The sequence below is a fragment of the Pangasianodon hypophthalmus genome, chromosome 15 (assembly GCF_027358585.1).
Source record: "Pangasianodon hypophthalmus isolate fPanHyp1 chromosome 15, fPanHyp1.pri, whole genome shotgun sequence".
Taxonomy (NCBI): Eukaryota; Metazoa; Chordata; class Actinopteri; order Siluriformes; family Pangasiidae; genus Pangasianodon; species Pangasianodon hypophthalmus.
The window spans coordinates 3,390,415-3,407,848 of NC_069724.1; the positions used below are offsets into that span (position 1 = coordinate 3,390,415).

General features: G+C 37.9%; 2 protein-coding genes across 4 annotated transcripts in view; one reads left to right on the plus strand and one right to left on the minus strand.

Annotated features, from left to right (window-relative positions):
* slc47a1 (solute carrier family 47 member 1) overlaps positions 1-6,310 on the plus strand; it is a 26,256-nt gene extending 19,946 nt beyond the window's left edge. For all 3 annotated transcript variants that reach the window (XM_026938540.3, XM_053240178.1, XM_026938541.3), the window contains 7 exons: positions 200-308; positions 1,011-1,086; positions 1,262-1,331; positions 2,884-3,016; positions 3,225-3,319; positions 3,484-3,618; positions 4,182-6,310. In XM_026938540.3, coding sequence (XP_026794341.3) covers positions 200-308; positions 1,011-1,086; positions 1,262-1,331; positions 2,884-3,016; positions 3,225-3,319; positions 3,484-3,618; positions 4,182-4,529 — 966 coding nt within the window. In that variant the 3' untranslated portion in view covers positions 4,530-6,310. The remainder of the gene's footprint in view (positions 1-199; positions 309-1,010; positions 1,087-1,261; positions 1,332-2,883; positions 3,017-3,224; positions 3,320-3,483; positions 3,619-4,181) is intronic.
* Positions 5,522-17,060, minus strand: LOC113541526 (multidrug and toxin extrusion protein 1). Its single transcript, XM_026938543.3, has 18 exons — positions 16,681-17,060; positions 16,417-16,595; positions 15,475-15,576; positions 15,306-15,374; positions 13,669-13,817; positions 13,425-13,467; positions 13,284-13,328; positions 12,243-12,340; positions 11,948-12,045; positions 11,329-11,442; positions 11,167-11,234; positions 9,848-9,956; positions 9,208-9,283; positions 8,555-8,624; positions 8,025-8,157; positions 7,767-7,861; positions 7,610-7,688; positions 5,522-7,525 (listed from the first exon to the last, which is right to left on the minus strand). Exons 2-18 carry the CDS (start codon positions 16,585-16,587, stop codon positions 7,299-7,301), a joined length of 1,746 nt encoding a protein of 581 aa, XP_026794344.1. The 5' UTR covers positions 16,588-16,595; positions 16,681-17,060; the 3' UTR covers positions 5,522-7,298.
* Between the last annotated feature and the right edge of the window lie 374 nt (positions 17,061-17,434).

The window sequence follows — 17,434 nt, forward strand, 5'->3', positions numbered from 1 at the left end:
ATTTCATGTTTATTTATGCTGCTTGGTTAACTTGGGTGACCAACAGACATTCATCTGTGTCTGCTGGTAATGCAAAGATTAGAAATAAAACACTGGTATATACTGTAAATAAAGAATCGATATTAGCATCTCATCAAAGATTCCAAGAACCAGCAAAAATAATTTGTGACCGTGTGTTTTTAATGGACACATTTTCTAGTTTCCTCTAGGTGTACATGCAGCAGCGTGTGTACGCGTGGGCAATGCTTTAGGGGCAGGAGACACACGTAGAGCTCTGATCACCAGCAAAGTGGCCCTATTCATCTCAGGTTAGAGAAACAGATACACGTCTTACCACAAGGCTACTGTACAAACACAGACAGGTGACAAATTAAAGGAAAAACACACCATAAAGTGTGATAGGAAGGTGTTCGTCCAAAAGGAACCACCATAACAGCTTCAGTGTGCCTTGGCATAGATTCTACAAGTCTGTGGAACTGTACTGGACAGACAAACAACATTCTTCCAAGAGAAATTCCTTCAGTATATGTATTGATGAGGGTGGTGGAGAAGAGCACTGTGTAACACGTCACTCCATAATCTCCCATAGGTGTTCATCTGGGTTGTGACTGTGAAGGTCATAGCATATGATTTACACCATTTTGATACTCTTCAAACCATTTAGTAATGGGGGCGTGAATGGGGCGGAGTCATTCTGGAAGAGACCACTCCCATCAGGAAAGAAATGTTTCATTATAGGATAAAAGTGATCAGTCAGAAGAACTTTATATTGATTTGCGGTGACTCTTTGCTCTAAGTGGACACAAACCATGCTACGACGAATCCCACAGTATCACAGACACCTTTTTCCTTTAATTTGTCGCCCCTTTGTATTGTGATATATATGTGGTATATAAGAGTTGCTTGATGAATTGATATATATTCCAGTATAACTCTGCCTGGTACTAATTTATGTGATAGCTTGTTTCTTTGTACTTAATACACGCTACATCTCGTGCTCTCTACTGCAGGAGTATTAGCAGTATTCCAGGGGATTGTGCTCGGGTCTACGAAATCAGTGTTAGGCCGCATCTTCACCAGCGATGAGTAAGTGAGATTTGTCATTAAGAAACACAATGGTATGGGATGACATACATACTCATTTTCACACTGTTGATAATATTATAAAATTCTAAATGCTTTTTAAAAATATACAGAACCTATAACATGAAATTTAAAAGATGCAGCATTTCAGGAAAAATTCTCTCTTTTTTTCCCCCAGGGCCATTGTTAAGATTGTGTCCGAAAATATGACCTTCTATGTTTTCTTACAGTTTTTTGATGCCCTTGTGGTGAGTTGTCAGTTGTTTCACTTCAAAATTAAATCTAGTTAAGAACATTGAAAAGGTACAGAGTCACAAGACATATGTGATTTGCAGTAATAACTCTAAAGATGCTGTAATAACTATAAAGAATAGTAGGCTTGCTTGATTTGTACTACATTTTACTTTGGGCTAATAGTTGAATAGGTTTTAAATAGTTTTAAGAAGTTCCTGATGTATGAAGAGTACAAAAACACTGACTTGAGTAAAAGTACTGCTACTCTAGTAATCATTCACTTGAGTATTTGGCTCAGCAATTCTCTTCATGGGTTTTTGGCTCACATAATGTGCAGACTGTTACCACGCTGCTTCCTTTCCACTTTCTCAGACATTGCTGCTAAGCATTTGGTGTAGATTTTTGACAGCAAACTGCTTTAATTTGATTGGGTCTTGAATTAATCAAAAGATGCACGTACTGTCTTTTTTTAATTGGCTTATAGTCTTCTGGGGATTAAATGCATCATTATTATTATTATTTTGTACTCTGTAACAATGATCAAAAATAAATGTAGAGAAGGTTAATATTTTATTTTACAAAACTTGCGTAAACTAAAAAGTACCATTGCAGTGAATCATGTACTCAAATACTGTAACGAAATTTATATTTTTCAGATTTACATCTCTTTATAGCAACTGATCCCTAGTAAATTAAACAGACACGCTTCACTCTGAATTCAGCAAGAGTAATAGTAGTAGCAGTAACAGCAGCAGCAGTAGTAGTAGTAGTAGTAGAAATAATAATATTAGCAGTAGTAGTAGTAGTAGCAGTAGTAGTAGTAGTAATAATAATAATATTAGCAGTAGTAACAGTAGTAGCAGTAGTAGTAGTAGCTGTAGCAATAGTAGTAGTAGTAGTAGTAATAATAGTAATAGTAGCAGTAGTAGTAGTAGCAGTAGTAGCTGTAGAAATAGTAGTACTAGTAGTAGTAGCAGTAGTAGCTGTAGCAATAGTAGTACTAGTAGTAGTAGTAGTAGTAGTAGCAGTAGTAGCTGTAGAAATAGTAGTACTAGTAGTAGTAGCAGTAGTAGTAGCAGTAGTAATAATAATAATAGGAGTAGTAGTAGTAGTAATAGTATTAGTAGCAGTAGTAGTAGCAGTAGTAATAATAATAATAGGAGTAGTAGTAGCAGTAGTAGTAGTAGTACTAGTAGCAATAGTAGTAATAGTAGTACTACTAGTAGTAGTAGTAGTAGTAGTAGCAGTAGTAAATAGCTCACAGGCCTTTTAAAAAAATAGCAGCAGGATATAAACTTTCTGCAGTCTGTAGTTTGAACATCCTGATTTTATGGTAATTTATACACTTTTAACCAATAATAATGCATAATGCTTTCACAGTATTTCATTCCTGTAACAGTGATTAAGATTTTTGTCACTTGAATTTATTATCCCTTTATTATATGCCTGAATTCTTTCTTTAAATCAGTATTGATGATCTTTTAAAATGTATGATCTTTACAAAATGTATGAGCTTTGTCTTAATATATTTATCACGAGCATTATCTGGTGTTTTATTCCATCTAGTGTGTAAGCTCTGGGATCCTTCTGGGCTCGGGGAATCAGAAGATAGCAGCCATATCCAACCTGATCTCTTACTACTGTATCGGACTTCCTTTGGGAATATCGCTGATGTTTGCTGCCGAGCTGAGGATTCTCGGTAATCGTATTTCCACCCTACGCTACCATGTGCTCCCAGTATCTCTTTCCAATCCTAACAGAGGCATTGTGTTAATCAAATTGACCAACTGAGGTCGGAACAGATATTAAAAAGAATCTTAAACAAATGATTCATACGTTCATCAAAGTCATACTTGCTGAAATACCGTGTTTGAACTTTTTTGTTTTTGTCTTCCTCAACTTCTCAGGTCTGACACTTGGCCTCTTGGTCTGCGTCCTCATCCAAGCTTGCTTTTTCATCACACTCATCTTTAAACTTAATTGGCAAAAACTGACAGAGAAGGTAAGGCCCTAAAGCACAGAGCTAAAGAGATAAAGCTGTATAGACTGTCGATTGTAATGCTATGAGAACTCCATTTATCATTGTGTTATCCTTAATGCCCAGCAGCTTTATCGTAATATAGAGCTCAAGCCTGCCATTAGCTGCTTTCTATGCTTTACCTTCAGGCACAGAAACGTGCTGGAAAGAATGGGAAAGTGAACTGTTTAGGACAGAAGGCACCTCTTAGTGTGTCAGTCATGGACAACATGATTCCTGAAGGACCAGACAACCCTGAGCAAATACCTGCTGGAGGAACTGTGGTGAGTCATTCCTGATCATTTCAAATAATAATAAGAAGAAGAAGAAGAAGAAGAAGAAGAAGACAAGTCACCAGACAAGTCCAAGACCAGGACTAGCCGAGATCGACTCAAGAGTTTTAAGGGAGTCAAGGCCAAGTTGAGATTGAGTCCAAATGAAAGCGAGGCAGAGCTAAGACTGAGACTTACTCAGTCTTCTGTTTCATATACACCAGACCAAAATTTCCTCAAGAAATATCTAGAATCTTAGAAGACAGCATGAACATTATTTTCACAACTCTTGGTCGAGACTAAGACAAGTTCAATTCAATACAGAAAACATCTCGAGAGCAGACTCGAATCCTACGGCCCTAGCGCGGAGAAGGATAGACAGCCTCATTACGACATTAATGACTACTCTATGAGGTTTAATGGTTTGACAGACAAAAATCAATCACTGAAAGCTCCCAAATTTGCCGCAGTTTCTCTCTCTTTCTCTATTATTTTGCATCCAGTCAAAGCCGAAACATTATAATTGATCTGTTTACTTTATGAATGTATTAACTGGTTTCTTCATTCCATTTTAGGCACATTCAGTAAACAATTGCTCTAAAACAAGTGCCTACGCTCCAGTGAGCACCAAAGAACAGGGGAAACCCATGAGTGCCCAGGATGAAGTGGAAGACGGTGAGGCAGGGGAAGGCCGACACAAAGCCCTGCTCTCTGTCCCGCAGTTAGTGCTGAGGAGAGGACTGGCTGTACTGGCTGCAGTTTTGCTGTTGGCTGTCAGCGTTGCGGTTCACCTGACATGCCCACCACCGCAGCCATTTGTCCAATTTAAGAGCAACCTCACTACGGACTGGGGGAACCACACCAGCCCTACTGCCTTCCCCAACTCTACAACTACTAACTACCTAACAGTGAGACCAATCTGAATTACAATGCTTCAAAAACATGAGCCACCAAAGCAAGCAGTGTGCTGAGGTATTGCTGTGGTGTTAGTCCAGCCACCTCTTAGCAGGTTTATCAAACACCAAACCAGTACTGAACCACTTTCTAACCTCGACATTACTGTACAAATGCAGGTTGAGAAACTGTTCAGTGAAACTGCTTAACCCTTAAACATCGAATGAAAGCATTTCACACTCCATTTCTCTATGAGCAGAGGTCCACAGGATGGGGGCAGTGCTTGAGTGGAGTCTCATTCCGAGTCAAATAACATTGTAATGAGGAAAAGAAACAATTATATTTTCCCCATGGTTTGATTAAGAACAGATTTCATTCAATCGTCTGCAATAAACGCTTTATCCTGGTCAGGGTCGTGGTGGATCCTATCCAAGACAGGTTGCTAGTCCATCACAGAGACCTATGCATACACACATTTACACTGTGGGGCAATTTTGCATAGCTAGTCCACCTACAGGCAGGTTTTTGGAGGTGGGAGGAAACTAGAGAGCCCAGTGGAAACCCATGACATGGGGAGAACATGTAAAACTCCACACACAGACTAACCCAAGCTCAAGATCGAACCAAGTACCCTGGAGTTATTAAGCAGAACGGCTACCCACTGCACCAGTGTTCTGCCCCAAAACAGTTCTCATGTGCTATGAAATGATTGCTGATCTAATTTACAGTATTAATGTAACAGTTGTAAATTACTAGTGAGGTTATGCTTGAGGTAGTCTGTCATTTTGTGTTTTTCATGCTCATAAAGTGGCAGATCTTTTTATGTGTTTGTAAATGTTTCCAATGTGACAGACTGTCTCAAGTGTAGTATTACCAAATTATCAATGAAATTCATTGAATCCGTTTCCTTTACCCAGTTTTTACATTATATTTTCAAAAAACAAGAGTGCATGTGGATCTATTGTACTTTTGTTTTTTAGTCAGAGGTTTTTTTTTTTAATGACAACACTGTACCACTATACATGTTATAATATTCATTTTGTTTAATACTGACTTCAATAAAGATGTCATTAAAAAAAGGGATCATTTGTGCATAGGACAGCTTTAGCAAAATGGAAGAGAATAATTCAGTTTCCTGAACTTCAAAATTTATCCATTTAATAATTTCACATCTAATAAGCATGTTAATACCCTTTTTTGGAATTACTCACAATTTGGTAGAACCATTCTTATCAAAATAGTAACACATTTGAGAGGCTATACATTTTACATACATGAAGAAAATCATTCCTGCTATCTACAGTGGTTTTTCAGCATTTTGGCTATTATTTCCTTTTCCAGCTCACCAAAAATGGCAGTAAACTTATTACAGTTATGTAACAACGTTAGAACTGCTTTTTAACAGCTCAAACAGAGGCTCTGCTTGGCATGCTAATGACCATCTATGAAAACAGATCAGAAGTTATATTACTAATGAGATAACAGATTGTACAAATTGAATTGATTAATCAAAAATATCATTACCAACAAAATCAAGGCAAAACGTAGCTTAAGCTTAAGATACCCTAGACAGCATATATTCTCTGTACCCATTTCAAGTTTTCATGAAAAACTGTCAATTTTAATAAGATAGTAGAACCTATTTGTATTATTTTATATTATTTCTAGTCATCATGAGACATCCTGATATATTAAATATAAAGCTGACTGAACTATCACATTAACAGCACTGACACTCATCAGTTCTGATCTTGTGATCATCTTGAGAACACATGAACATGGCTTTGGTTTGAATAAACACGTTTTCATGGAGACGTCCATGTTCTTCTTACTTTGCAGCTCAAAAATGATTAATTTCCAATTTATTCCCACTTCTGAGGTAAGTCAAATGCAGTGTAATGTAACAGTCTAATTAATACAACAGTGTAATTTATTAATATAATGTCCTCTAATGTTATAGACTCATTTTTTTGCCACCTAATTCATTCTGTCTGTAGTTGCCATTTCTAAAGGTTGAAACTACAGTGCTGGAACACACGTCTCGGTATAACTGAGAACTGTGTGTGTGTGCATTTGAATGTATTTTGATATCTCAGATGGGGGCCTAGTGCATAACCTGTGGGTTTGACACACACATATATCCCATGTGACTTATCTCAGTGACCGAGTTTAAATATTGAAAATGGACATCGTAAGTGATATAAAGGCATTAATCCAAGGGAAATGGTATCTCCTTCCACCCCTACTTACAGTATAATCAGACCCATTATGCAGCTTAATGCAGGATCTGGTCCCTCAGAGTGTCTGGTCCTGAGCCTGACTCTGGATAGATCATATAAATCAGTGTCAAACTTCGATTTTAACAACACAAATGGTTATTTAAAATGTGATGGAGAAAAATTTAGTATGGAATATTTATACACCTACGATTATACCACATCATGCCTCAGTTGAGAATGGTTGGGCATGAATTACTCAATTAATCAATTCAAGTTTAACAGCTTCTTTGGCTTATTTTTCCACAGTTTGGAGCATCGCAGCTATGTAATTCTTTGGTATTCATACACTTACTGGTTGCAGAAAAAAAAGGACTTAAACAGTTAACATCATATGATCTGGCTAAGGTACCTCTTGCCATCAGCCTTTAGTTTGGCTTATTGTATTGCTCTTTATTTTCATTCTCCTAGAGAGAGTCTGACCCTTGGGCCATAAAACCAGGTAGTATTTCTGCCCTCCCTGGATCTCAAAATATTTGCTGAGAAAGGTAACATTTTGGCAGTGGATTTATCGCATAGTGCTCATCTGAGGAGGCGTGTGAGAAACTCGTTCAGTGTGATCCCACCGGCGAGTATGAGTAACATCAGGAAAACAGTCAGTCCTCGACGAACAACCAGCTGCTTGGTGGTCAGAACATCAGCCACAGGGACTGCTACCCCATCCTCTGCAGCTCGCTCTTCATCATTTCCCCCCTTAGCCTCCACATCAGTCTGGTCTGCTTCACTGGGTTGGGCTTCCTTTGGTACATCTGTGAAGGGTAATGAAATGTTTTATGAAGTTTCATCTGAGAAATGAATTTTATCAATGCAAATTTGAGGCAAAGGTACATTACCTTCAGCGGCACACTTATTTTCTAGGGCGTAGGATTCATCTTTGGCCTCAGCTGTCTGTACGCCTGCTCTTATTAGGGCCTGAAAATGACCATCCAAAGATATAGCACTGACTTAGAATAAAGAAAACACACACACACACACAGCATCATAGCTTACCTCTTCAGTTGCACGTTTCCAGTCAAGTTTGTAGATTAGAATGAGGAAGAAAAGAGACTGCAAGAAGACACATACAAAGAACCCACTCCACAGACCTGGCCAACCAGACAAAGAGAAAGAAGTAGTCAGAAGTAATTACAACATACAGTAATTACTTGCTAATCATGAAGAACCTTAATAAGACGTTTGATGATTTACATTTCAAATATTATTAGTGTCTTGAACACTATGTCAAGGTTAATGAGTCTTTCTGCTTACCAACTATTCCCATGTTAAGTGCAAACATGAGTGACACTCCGATCGGGAAACCCACAAAATAGTAGCCCGCTATAATACACACAGCACCAAGCAGTTGCTTTCCCGCACCTCTGACAATACCGCCTGTAATACCCTATGGGCAGAAAAAGAAACATCACCAATAATTCCCTTTTTATTAGCAATGAGAAACACGAAGATACCATAAGCCTGCATGTGCATTCATTAGAAATAAATTAAATGTTTGCACACAGTAATTAAAGCTGCATCTTAAAACAACTAACATTCCCCAGTCTTAAAATGGCTTCCTCTATGGAATGTGAACATACTGTAATATGGAATTGATTCTGATATTTAAGAATTATTAATAAATAAATAAACCATTATGTAAGCTCAAAATGCTTTACAAGCAAGAGCAACAAAGTGAATAACTGGCTGTAGCTAATTTCTAAAAGAGCTAGAGAAAGGACTGACAGTTAAATAATTTTAATCATTTCAATACAGAAAGTCTGGTGAATACAAATGGAACTTACTGCAGCCGCATCGAACAGATGGAAAATTCCATACATAACCATGATTTTTGAAACTCTGTGCACAATTTCTCTGCAGGGAAAAAATAGGAAGGTAGATGAGTAAACGCAAACATGGTATAAGGTTCTGATTCAGTTCAAAGAACTTTTTTTTTTCTTAAATAAATGCTATTCTTTTTAATATCCAAACGGTATTCCAATTAACTTTTGATCTCAGATGTAAGTGCAACAAGTAGAAACCACCACCAACTAGTCTGGTCCTTCTTGTTACCAATCTGTATACCTCAAATACCCTAAAATATACTTCAAACAGGAGAGATGCTATTTCGGACATTTGACCTTGTCGTGACCTTGAACCTGTTTGGATCAATTCCAAAATCTAATCAGTTCATCTGCTGGTTACAAAGATAATTCCATATAAATCCTACAAACATTCAACCACTTGTTCTTCAGATATCACACTACAGAACCTTCAACAGACAGACAAACCGAAAACAAGGCATAAACATCTGCAAGCCTGTAAAATGTGTACTCATGCTCATATGGTTATCAGTTATGTTATTATATATATATATACTTTTTTAAATGATATATTCTATTTTACAATACATAAAATAAAACAAAATACATAGCACCAGATACATTAGTCTCCTTACATTTCAGTGGTAAAGATGTATGCAATAACATCTTTGCATCCAGTTAGTGAAGCACCAACCACACACGAGACCATGACTAGAAAGAAAAAAGAGGTGGGTTCAATGACATATTGTAGTTGTATATGCATGAATGTCTTATACAACTACTGTAACTCAGTGACATCACATTAACTGGCCATTTTATTGGGAACACTTGTATACCTGAGGAATTTGAGGTGACAATGGGAACCAAAACCTGGCAGCTGAAGATTGGAAAAAGACCAGGTGATGTTTTTCTAAACTTCTAAACAACTGCCCAGTACCTGTGAACCTGTTCTCACTGTCTGGCAGAATTGGAACCTCAAGATTCAACTTGCTGTGTGCTCTGAGATGCTTTTCTGCTTACCATGGATGTAAAGAGTGGTTATGTTAGTTACCATATCCTTCCTGTCTAGCCATTCTCCTCTAATCTATCTCATCACTGTTGCAGTGCTACTCATTGAATGTTTTTTTTCTTTGTTTTATTGCACAAAATCACTAGGCCCATCAGATTTATTGAGAATAAGTACAACATTAACAGGGATTAAGATTGCAGGGCTATGTCCTGTTTTAGAGAACTCTGTAGCTGCTAACTCATGGAGTACATGCTGTGTCTACTTACGTCCACAGAGCAGAGAGACTTTGCTGGAGAGTTTTGCCTGTTGTGTGTTTCCTGCTCCAAGAGCATGTCCAACTCTCACGTTGGCTGCCACCCCAAAGCCAAGAGGAAACTAACAAGGAATTCAGTGAAAGAGAAAGAGTTAAAATAACTGAGACATGCATACAAAAGTATCATCTTTACTTTCGCTTTCCCATGCCACTGTGTTAATACCTTCTCAGAGATGCACATTGTAATGTGAGTAAAAAATAAGTCTATTATCTTAATTTGGACCTTCAGTCTATAAATCTGGTTGTGCTTTAGGCTATAAATCTATGATTCCTAGGGGTGTATAAAACCTCAGGCTTCCCCATGATTTGGTACTATTCTGATTCTTTAAGCAAGGATTCAACTTGATACCACTGAATCTGCCATGATACAAAACGATACTAAACAATACAATACAATATGATATGATACAATATAGTACAATACGATATGATGCAATATGATACCATACGATGCGACACGATATGATACAATACAATACAGTACGATACAGTATGCTACGAAACACTTTTATTTAAAGTATCAAAGTTATGGGGAAATCAATTTATGATTGTTGCCATGATTCATTTCAGCCGTTGCCTTTTAAATTGATGCATCATTCCAGATCATCTGATCGTTACACCCCTAATTATCGCCACTTGGGAGGTAGTTATGAATTATATAAATTAACTATTAAGACATATATATATATATATATATATATATATATATATATATATATATATATATATATATATATATACACACACATAGTTATTTCCGTACAACACTGGATGTTTTCATACAACACTGGATGTAAATTAAATAGCCTTTCTTTTTAATTTATCGAATTCTTCTCCACTAGAAAATCTTTCCTAATCTTAAATCAAGAAACAGGGTGGACGCTGCACACATCACTATGTAGAACCTCGTTTTTTTAAGTAACAGGATAGTTCTACTTGTCATAACATTGCTTAACTAAACAGAAAGATGATTTCATAGGTGGTGTAGGAAAAACAGAAACGCTGCACCTTTCCGTCTCCTGATGTCAAAGAAAAGTATTGAATTTCTATTTTTGTGTTATTAGAAAACATGCTCACTGTAACCTTTTGACTGGCAGACAGTTAGTACAGGAAGTACAACGATCACTAAAAAGCGGTGCAATATCATAATTAACAGAAATAACACTCAGATTAGTTATATAAAGTTGCTAAATGATATTATATCCTAAATGATATCATATCCTATATGAAAGCTTTTGAAAGTCACTTGCTCTTTAGCCTTCAGTTTCTTACCATGTATGCAATAGTGGCCACCTCATACACAATAGACTGGGCCCCTAACTCAGCCTCGCTGATCAGACCTGTAATGGAAGGCATCAAATGACTCAAAAGCAGATTACAGAGATTTGATTTGATATAGTCATAGAGGTGAAAAGAGAGACACTGGTTTTAGACCTGCCAGGAATCCTCCAATCTCATAAGTCCACCACTCCACACACAGCATTAGCATGCTTGGTAAGGCCAGGTGTAAGAAGGAACCCCACTCCTGCAGGCAGTCACGAGACCAGCCTGATAGAATGACAGTGTGTGGTTGAAAGTTTACAAGAGAGACAGTAATTGAGTAGGAAATGTGCTTTAGGTTATTATCAGACATTGTAATTTTGTCATTTGTCACTTTAAAGTAAAAGGCAAGTAATAGAAATAGTACTGAATTGCTGAAAACTGGTTGAGGCATAAATTACGTCTTGCACTGTCCAACTGATCTCTTCCACATAGTGTGTTAAATAGTTACAGAATAGATCAACCTCTGGTAAATCTTAAAACTGGTTACGTCAAACTATTTGCCAGAAGAACATGCCGTTAGATATTTATCTTAAGCATTGCATGCTGTTAGATCTTAAGCAAGACACATGCGTCTCAACTTGATTGAACTACTATGTAAACCTAGTAAACTTTTTTACAACAGTCTAAAGGGCTGAAGTTTTTTAACTGGTCTCACCTCTAAACATACCATGTTGCATTATAATTTGCAAACACATGGTGTTTCACGTTCTATATGATTTTGCTGACTCACCGTCCCACGTGGCCTTGTGCAGACCTTTCCATTGAATGTAGATATAAAGAAACACTGCCAAGGAGTACTGAGAAATGGAATTTGCCATCGCAGAGCCACTGTGTAAAAAGTAATAACAATATCACATAAAATATCACATATATCCACAAACAATATAATAACAACATCACATATATCCATGAAATAATTTGTTTCAAATATGAGATGTGTACAGTAGAATACCATAGTTAAGATGCATCATGGCATATTTTTTAAAGAACATAACCATGGAAATAAGACCATGAAAATGACTTACGCTACACCCAGATTAAGCAAATGAAGAAAGACATAGTTTATCAAAGCGTTCAGGATGTTTCCAGCAGCCCCTGTGATCACCTGAGGCCATATTATGCCCTAAAGGAGAATGTCCTTATTATTATCCCCAGAAAAAAGAATCTTATCTCATATAAAAATTAAGTACTCTCACAGACCACTTTAATAGGAACACCTGCACTCCTGCTAATTCATGTATTTATCCATTCAGCCAGTCATTTTGCAGCAGTGGAATGCATAAAATCTTGCAGATACAGGTCAAGAGCTTCAATATTCACATCAAACATCAGAATGGGGAAAAAATTGATCTCTGTGACTTCAACCATTGGTTGTCGGTGCCAACGGGCTTGTTTAAAGTATTTTTAAAAACGCTGTTCTCCTGGGATTTTCACATACAACAGTCTCTAGGGTTTATGCAGAATGGTGTGAAAAACAAAAAAATCATCCAGTAAGCAGCAGTACCACGAAGGGAAATGTGTTTTTCATGCGATAGGTTAGAGGAGAATGATTTGAGCTGACAGGAAGGCTACGGTAACTCAAATAACCACTCTTTACAACCATGGTGAGCAGAAAAGCATCTCCAAATGCACAACAGATCGAACCTTGAGATGGATGAGCTACAAGAGCAGAAGACCACTTCGCATTCCACTCCTGTCAGCCAAGAACAGGAATCTGATGCTACCGTGGGCACAAAATCACCCAAACTGGACAGATGAAGATTAAAAAAAAAAGTTACCTGCCTGCAGTTTCTGAAATACTCAAACCAGTCTGTCTGACACAGCAATCATGCCACAGTCAAAGTCAATGAGATCACATTTTTTCCCAATTATGATGTGTGATGTAAACACTAACTAAACTCTTGACCATGATTTTATGCATTACACTGCTGCCACATGATTAGCTGCTTGGATAATTGCATGAATGTGCAGGAGTACAAGTGTTCCTAATAAAGTGGCCAGTGAGTGTCTATTATATTGTGGTATCACTGTATACCAAAATCTTAACATAATCATTTTTTTTTTACCTGATTCTGCAAATATCTTGCTTGCAACTGGTACATAAAAGCAGCCTGAAAGAGTAAATTGACAAAATCAGGAACATAAGATTCAGGAACGTAAGACTCACAAGACATAAAACCTGAAAGTGCATAGATGGCAAAACTCACAGGCAGAGCAGGCATGTATATCTTTACATACAGCTGTGAGATACTGCAGAGAAAAAGAGAAAGGTGTATCACAGCATTTGAACATTGCCATGTCGAAATGTCTTTAATGTCTTTTAAGCTAAGATACAGAGTCCATGGGTTTTGGACTAGCATGGTTTATCTTCTTAAATAAATTTGTCTTCCAGGTCATTAGTATGAACTTCAGGTCAACCCGACTGGTTTAGGATTGAAACGCAGGACACACCTGGCCACCCTGGAGCTCTGTCTAACAGCCAGCAGAATGGGCTCAGTGTTGATCAGGAGGGCCCAGCAGGGGAAGCAGGCCAGCAGAAGGATGAGGATCCCCCTCTGCAGGATCACCCCAACACGCTTCAGGTTATTACTGCCAAACGTCTGCAGAGAAAGACGACAAAGTTACTTCCACCTTCGTGGAATATTATCTTCCCCAAGGGATCACAGAGAGTCCACAAAGAAGTTAATATAATCAGCAACATGAGAGCTGGGTTATGTAACGACAAGGCTACTGGGTTGATGTCTATAAAGATTTTCAGATAATCAGTACTAGCTAAGTCACTCGCTTTGACATTCTGCAGCTATACATGTTAAAGACAACCAATGTCCATACACAGTCTTATGCACACCTAAGGGCAATTTAGAGTAGCTAATCTGATGACCTGCATGTGTTTTTGGAGGTGGGCAGAAACCAGAGAACCCAGAAGAAACCCACACAAACATGAGGACAGTAACTGAGCTCAGGATCGAACCAGGGACGCAACAGGGCTACCTGCTGCACCAGCATGCCACACTTTGTTATTTTAGCCTTAGTATAATTCACTGTGTCAGTGGATCAAATACACAGACCTGGCAACCCTTCTCATTGCACATACATCATGAACACTGAGTCTACGTCAATTTCTTCACATCTAACCAACAAATTCAACATATTAACCAGGACTTTTGTTGTCCAAATGTTATAAAAGCCGACAAGAAGAAAATGGATTACAGTTTAACTGAATGCATTTATATGTAATAACAAGTGACTGCTGCAGTCTTTTTTTTTTTTTTTTAAATTAAACCATATTAGTAATCACATAGGGGTGTCATACAGTATAGTATTGCTGCTTTATAACTCCAAGGTCCTTGGTTTGATCCTGAGCTTTCATACAGTATATTCTCCTCGTGTCCATGTTAGATTCCCCTTTGTTCTCTGGTTTCCTCCCAAAACTGTCCAAACACAAGCCAGTAGGTGGATTGGCTAGGAGAACTGGAGAAATTCGCCCTAGGGGTGAATGTGTGTGTATTGTGCCCTGTGATGGACAGGAGTTCCATCCAGAGTGTACTCCTGCCTTGCACCCAGTGTTCCTGGGATAGGCTCCAGATTCACTGTGTGCCTGAACAGGAAAAACTGAGTAAACGAGTAATCAAAGGCATTAATTAATCATACTACATTAATTCCCTCCATATGTTTACTTATTACAATGTGAATCTTTATTTTGTTTATTTCATTTTTTTTAACACATTTCTTTTTCTTTTTTAATCCCAAACATTTTTCCAGCTGTGTAGCTGACAATTTCCAGCACTTTATAGTAGCTTTTACACAGTTTGTAATTCACGCAGAGCACTGATAGCTTCGTGTGATGAACTACAGCTTTAGAAAAACTGAACATTCATTTCAGACGCCACCAGATGTGTGTACATCTGGCTCTGAGCATCTTGACAATTAAGCTTTCTTGGCTTTGTTGACTCCAGACTAATAAAAGACTGAAAGAAAGTCATTTTTTTTCATAATTCAAATGCATCCTATAAAAAGAACGTAAAGTTCTGTGTCAAATATAGAATTCAGACAGAAAGAAAAAACAGAAACAATGTCAGAAGGATCACCTGAGAGATCAGTGTGTCACATGCGGCTGCCAAACCCACACCAACAGACAGACCTGTGACATTAATAACCTGTCAAATGAAAAACACCAATAACTGAACAGTTCAATATGAAGTACTTAACATTCTGTATGAAGAAAAGAAGAAGGAGATTTAATGTGCATTCACTCACAGCTATAGCCAGAGCAACACCGGCTAACTCCGTTTTCCCCAAGTGTCCACAAAACACAGTGCTGATGAAGCTGATCATGAAGATCATCAACTGTGAAATAAACTGCGTATGGGGAGAAACACAGGCATCGCAATCAAACGCCAAGCTTCCCACTTTTTATCACGAGTAAATAACTTAATCGAAGCTTATACAATGGCTTGAAATAGGGTCAGAATTAATGTAACGTAATGTAGGAACACTCATTAACTCTGACTCTATTACTGCTATAGGAACAGGAGTTAATGTATGAATATAAATGTGAATGAATTGTAAAACAACAACATCAGTAATAATAATAAAAATAATAATAATAATAACCATAAAAAATACTAGTACTATTATTACTATTATTATTATTAGTAGTAGTAGTAGTAGTAATAATAATAATAATAATAATAATAATAATAATAATAATAATAATTGCTTTGACTTAAACTAGCTACTCACTGAGAACAGGTCAAAAGAGTCAAAAACTAAGCTATAATTATTAGGCCTACTTACAAATTATCAACTAAAAATATAGAAAAACTGTTTAAGGTGTCTAAATATTCATATACAGTGATGTAGGGTTTCCAGTTTTAGTCTTTCTAACAACACAAAACTCTCCAATGCTGAATTAACACCTAGAGTGTTGAATTAACCCTTTTATTTGTGTCCAGTTGGACATATATAAACACTGTAGGTGTTAATTCAAAACTGGGTTTTTTTGCTGTTAAAGGAAAATCATTCATTCTTTCATTCATTCATTCCTAAAATTCATTCATGCATTTCTGGTTAGTAATAAAGCATGCACTTGTCTCTTACATGCCTTACTAAATGCAGTACAGCAATCAGTTAGAATTTCAGTATTTCTGGTCAGCAGTTAATTTCACAGGACATATGGTAGTCTTTGCTAGCTCTTACCACAGGTCCAGCTAATTTCAGCAACTCTCTGATTTCCTCTTTGTAAGTGACAGGGATGCAGCTCCTCAGTTTCCTCGCACATCCTCCACACACAGAGCTGGAGTCTGGTGGAGCATCACAGGCTCCAGAAGCTGCAGCTCCATTCAGCTGAGCTTCACCTTTCCTCTTCATGCTCAGAGCTAATGATAAGAATCAGAATCAGAATCAGAATCATAATAATGATGATGATGGTGATGATAACACAGCTTGTCGCAGTGCACTTACACTCGGGTGAGATCAGTGATCACTTCTCCTTCTCCTGCACAGAGCTTTACCGTCCAGCCTTGATTCAGCACAGCTGATCCGGTTGATTCAGGTGCAGCTGAAGCACGAGGGTAAGGAGCAGATCTCCAGGAAAGGATGATGACAGACAGAGACCTGCACCTGAAAAGAAAGCCGCAGTGCTCCGTCCCGTTATGTGCTCAGCGTGGACACTGTGGAAAGTTGAACTTTACGCCAAACATTAACGAGATGTTCCGCCTGGTGTAGGTCAGTCCTGCCCTGAGGACACCCTGCCACTCCATGAGCTGCTCTTGCACAAGAAGTAGCTTTGACAGGACAGGCAGCTCATGTTGCGTTAAAGGGACACAGACAGAGAGCAGGACGGGAGGCTGCATGTGAGCTGCAGCACTCAGTGAGCATGCACAATGCGCACACATGACGCCTGGCACACGACTTTACGCGTACAGGTCCCTGCCTGTGCGTTTTCCATTCATTACCCTTCACGTGAGTTTGCTCTTACTCAGATTAACACAACGGGGTCCTCTAATGCAGGGGTTCACAAAGTTTTTTTTTTTGTTTTTTTTTTTCCTACAAAGCCCTTCCGGTGTGAAATAATCTCTCAGGCACCTCTGCGATCATGCAGAATAATGTCATGAATAAACTATACAGTAGGGGAGAGCGGGGTAACACATTCTGGTTTTCGCTGATAAATACTACTACTACTGATAATAATAATAATAATAATAATAATAATAAT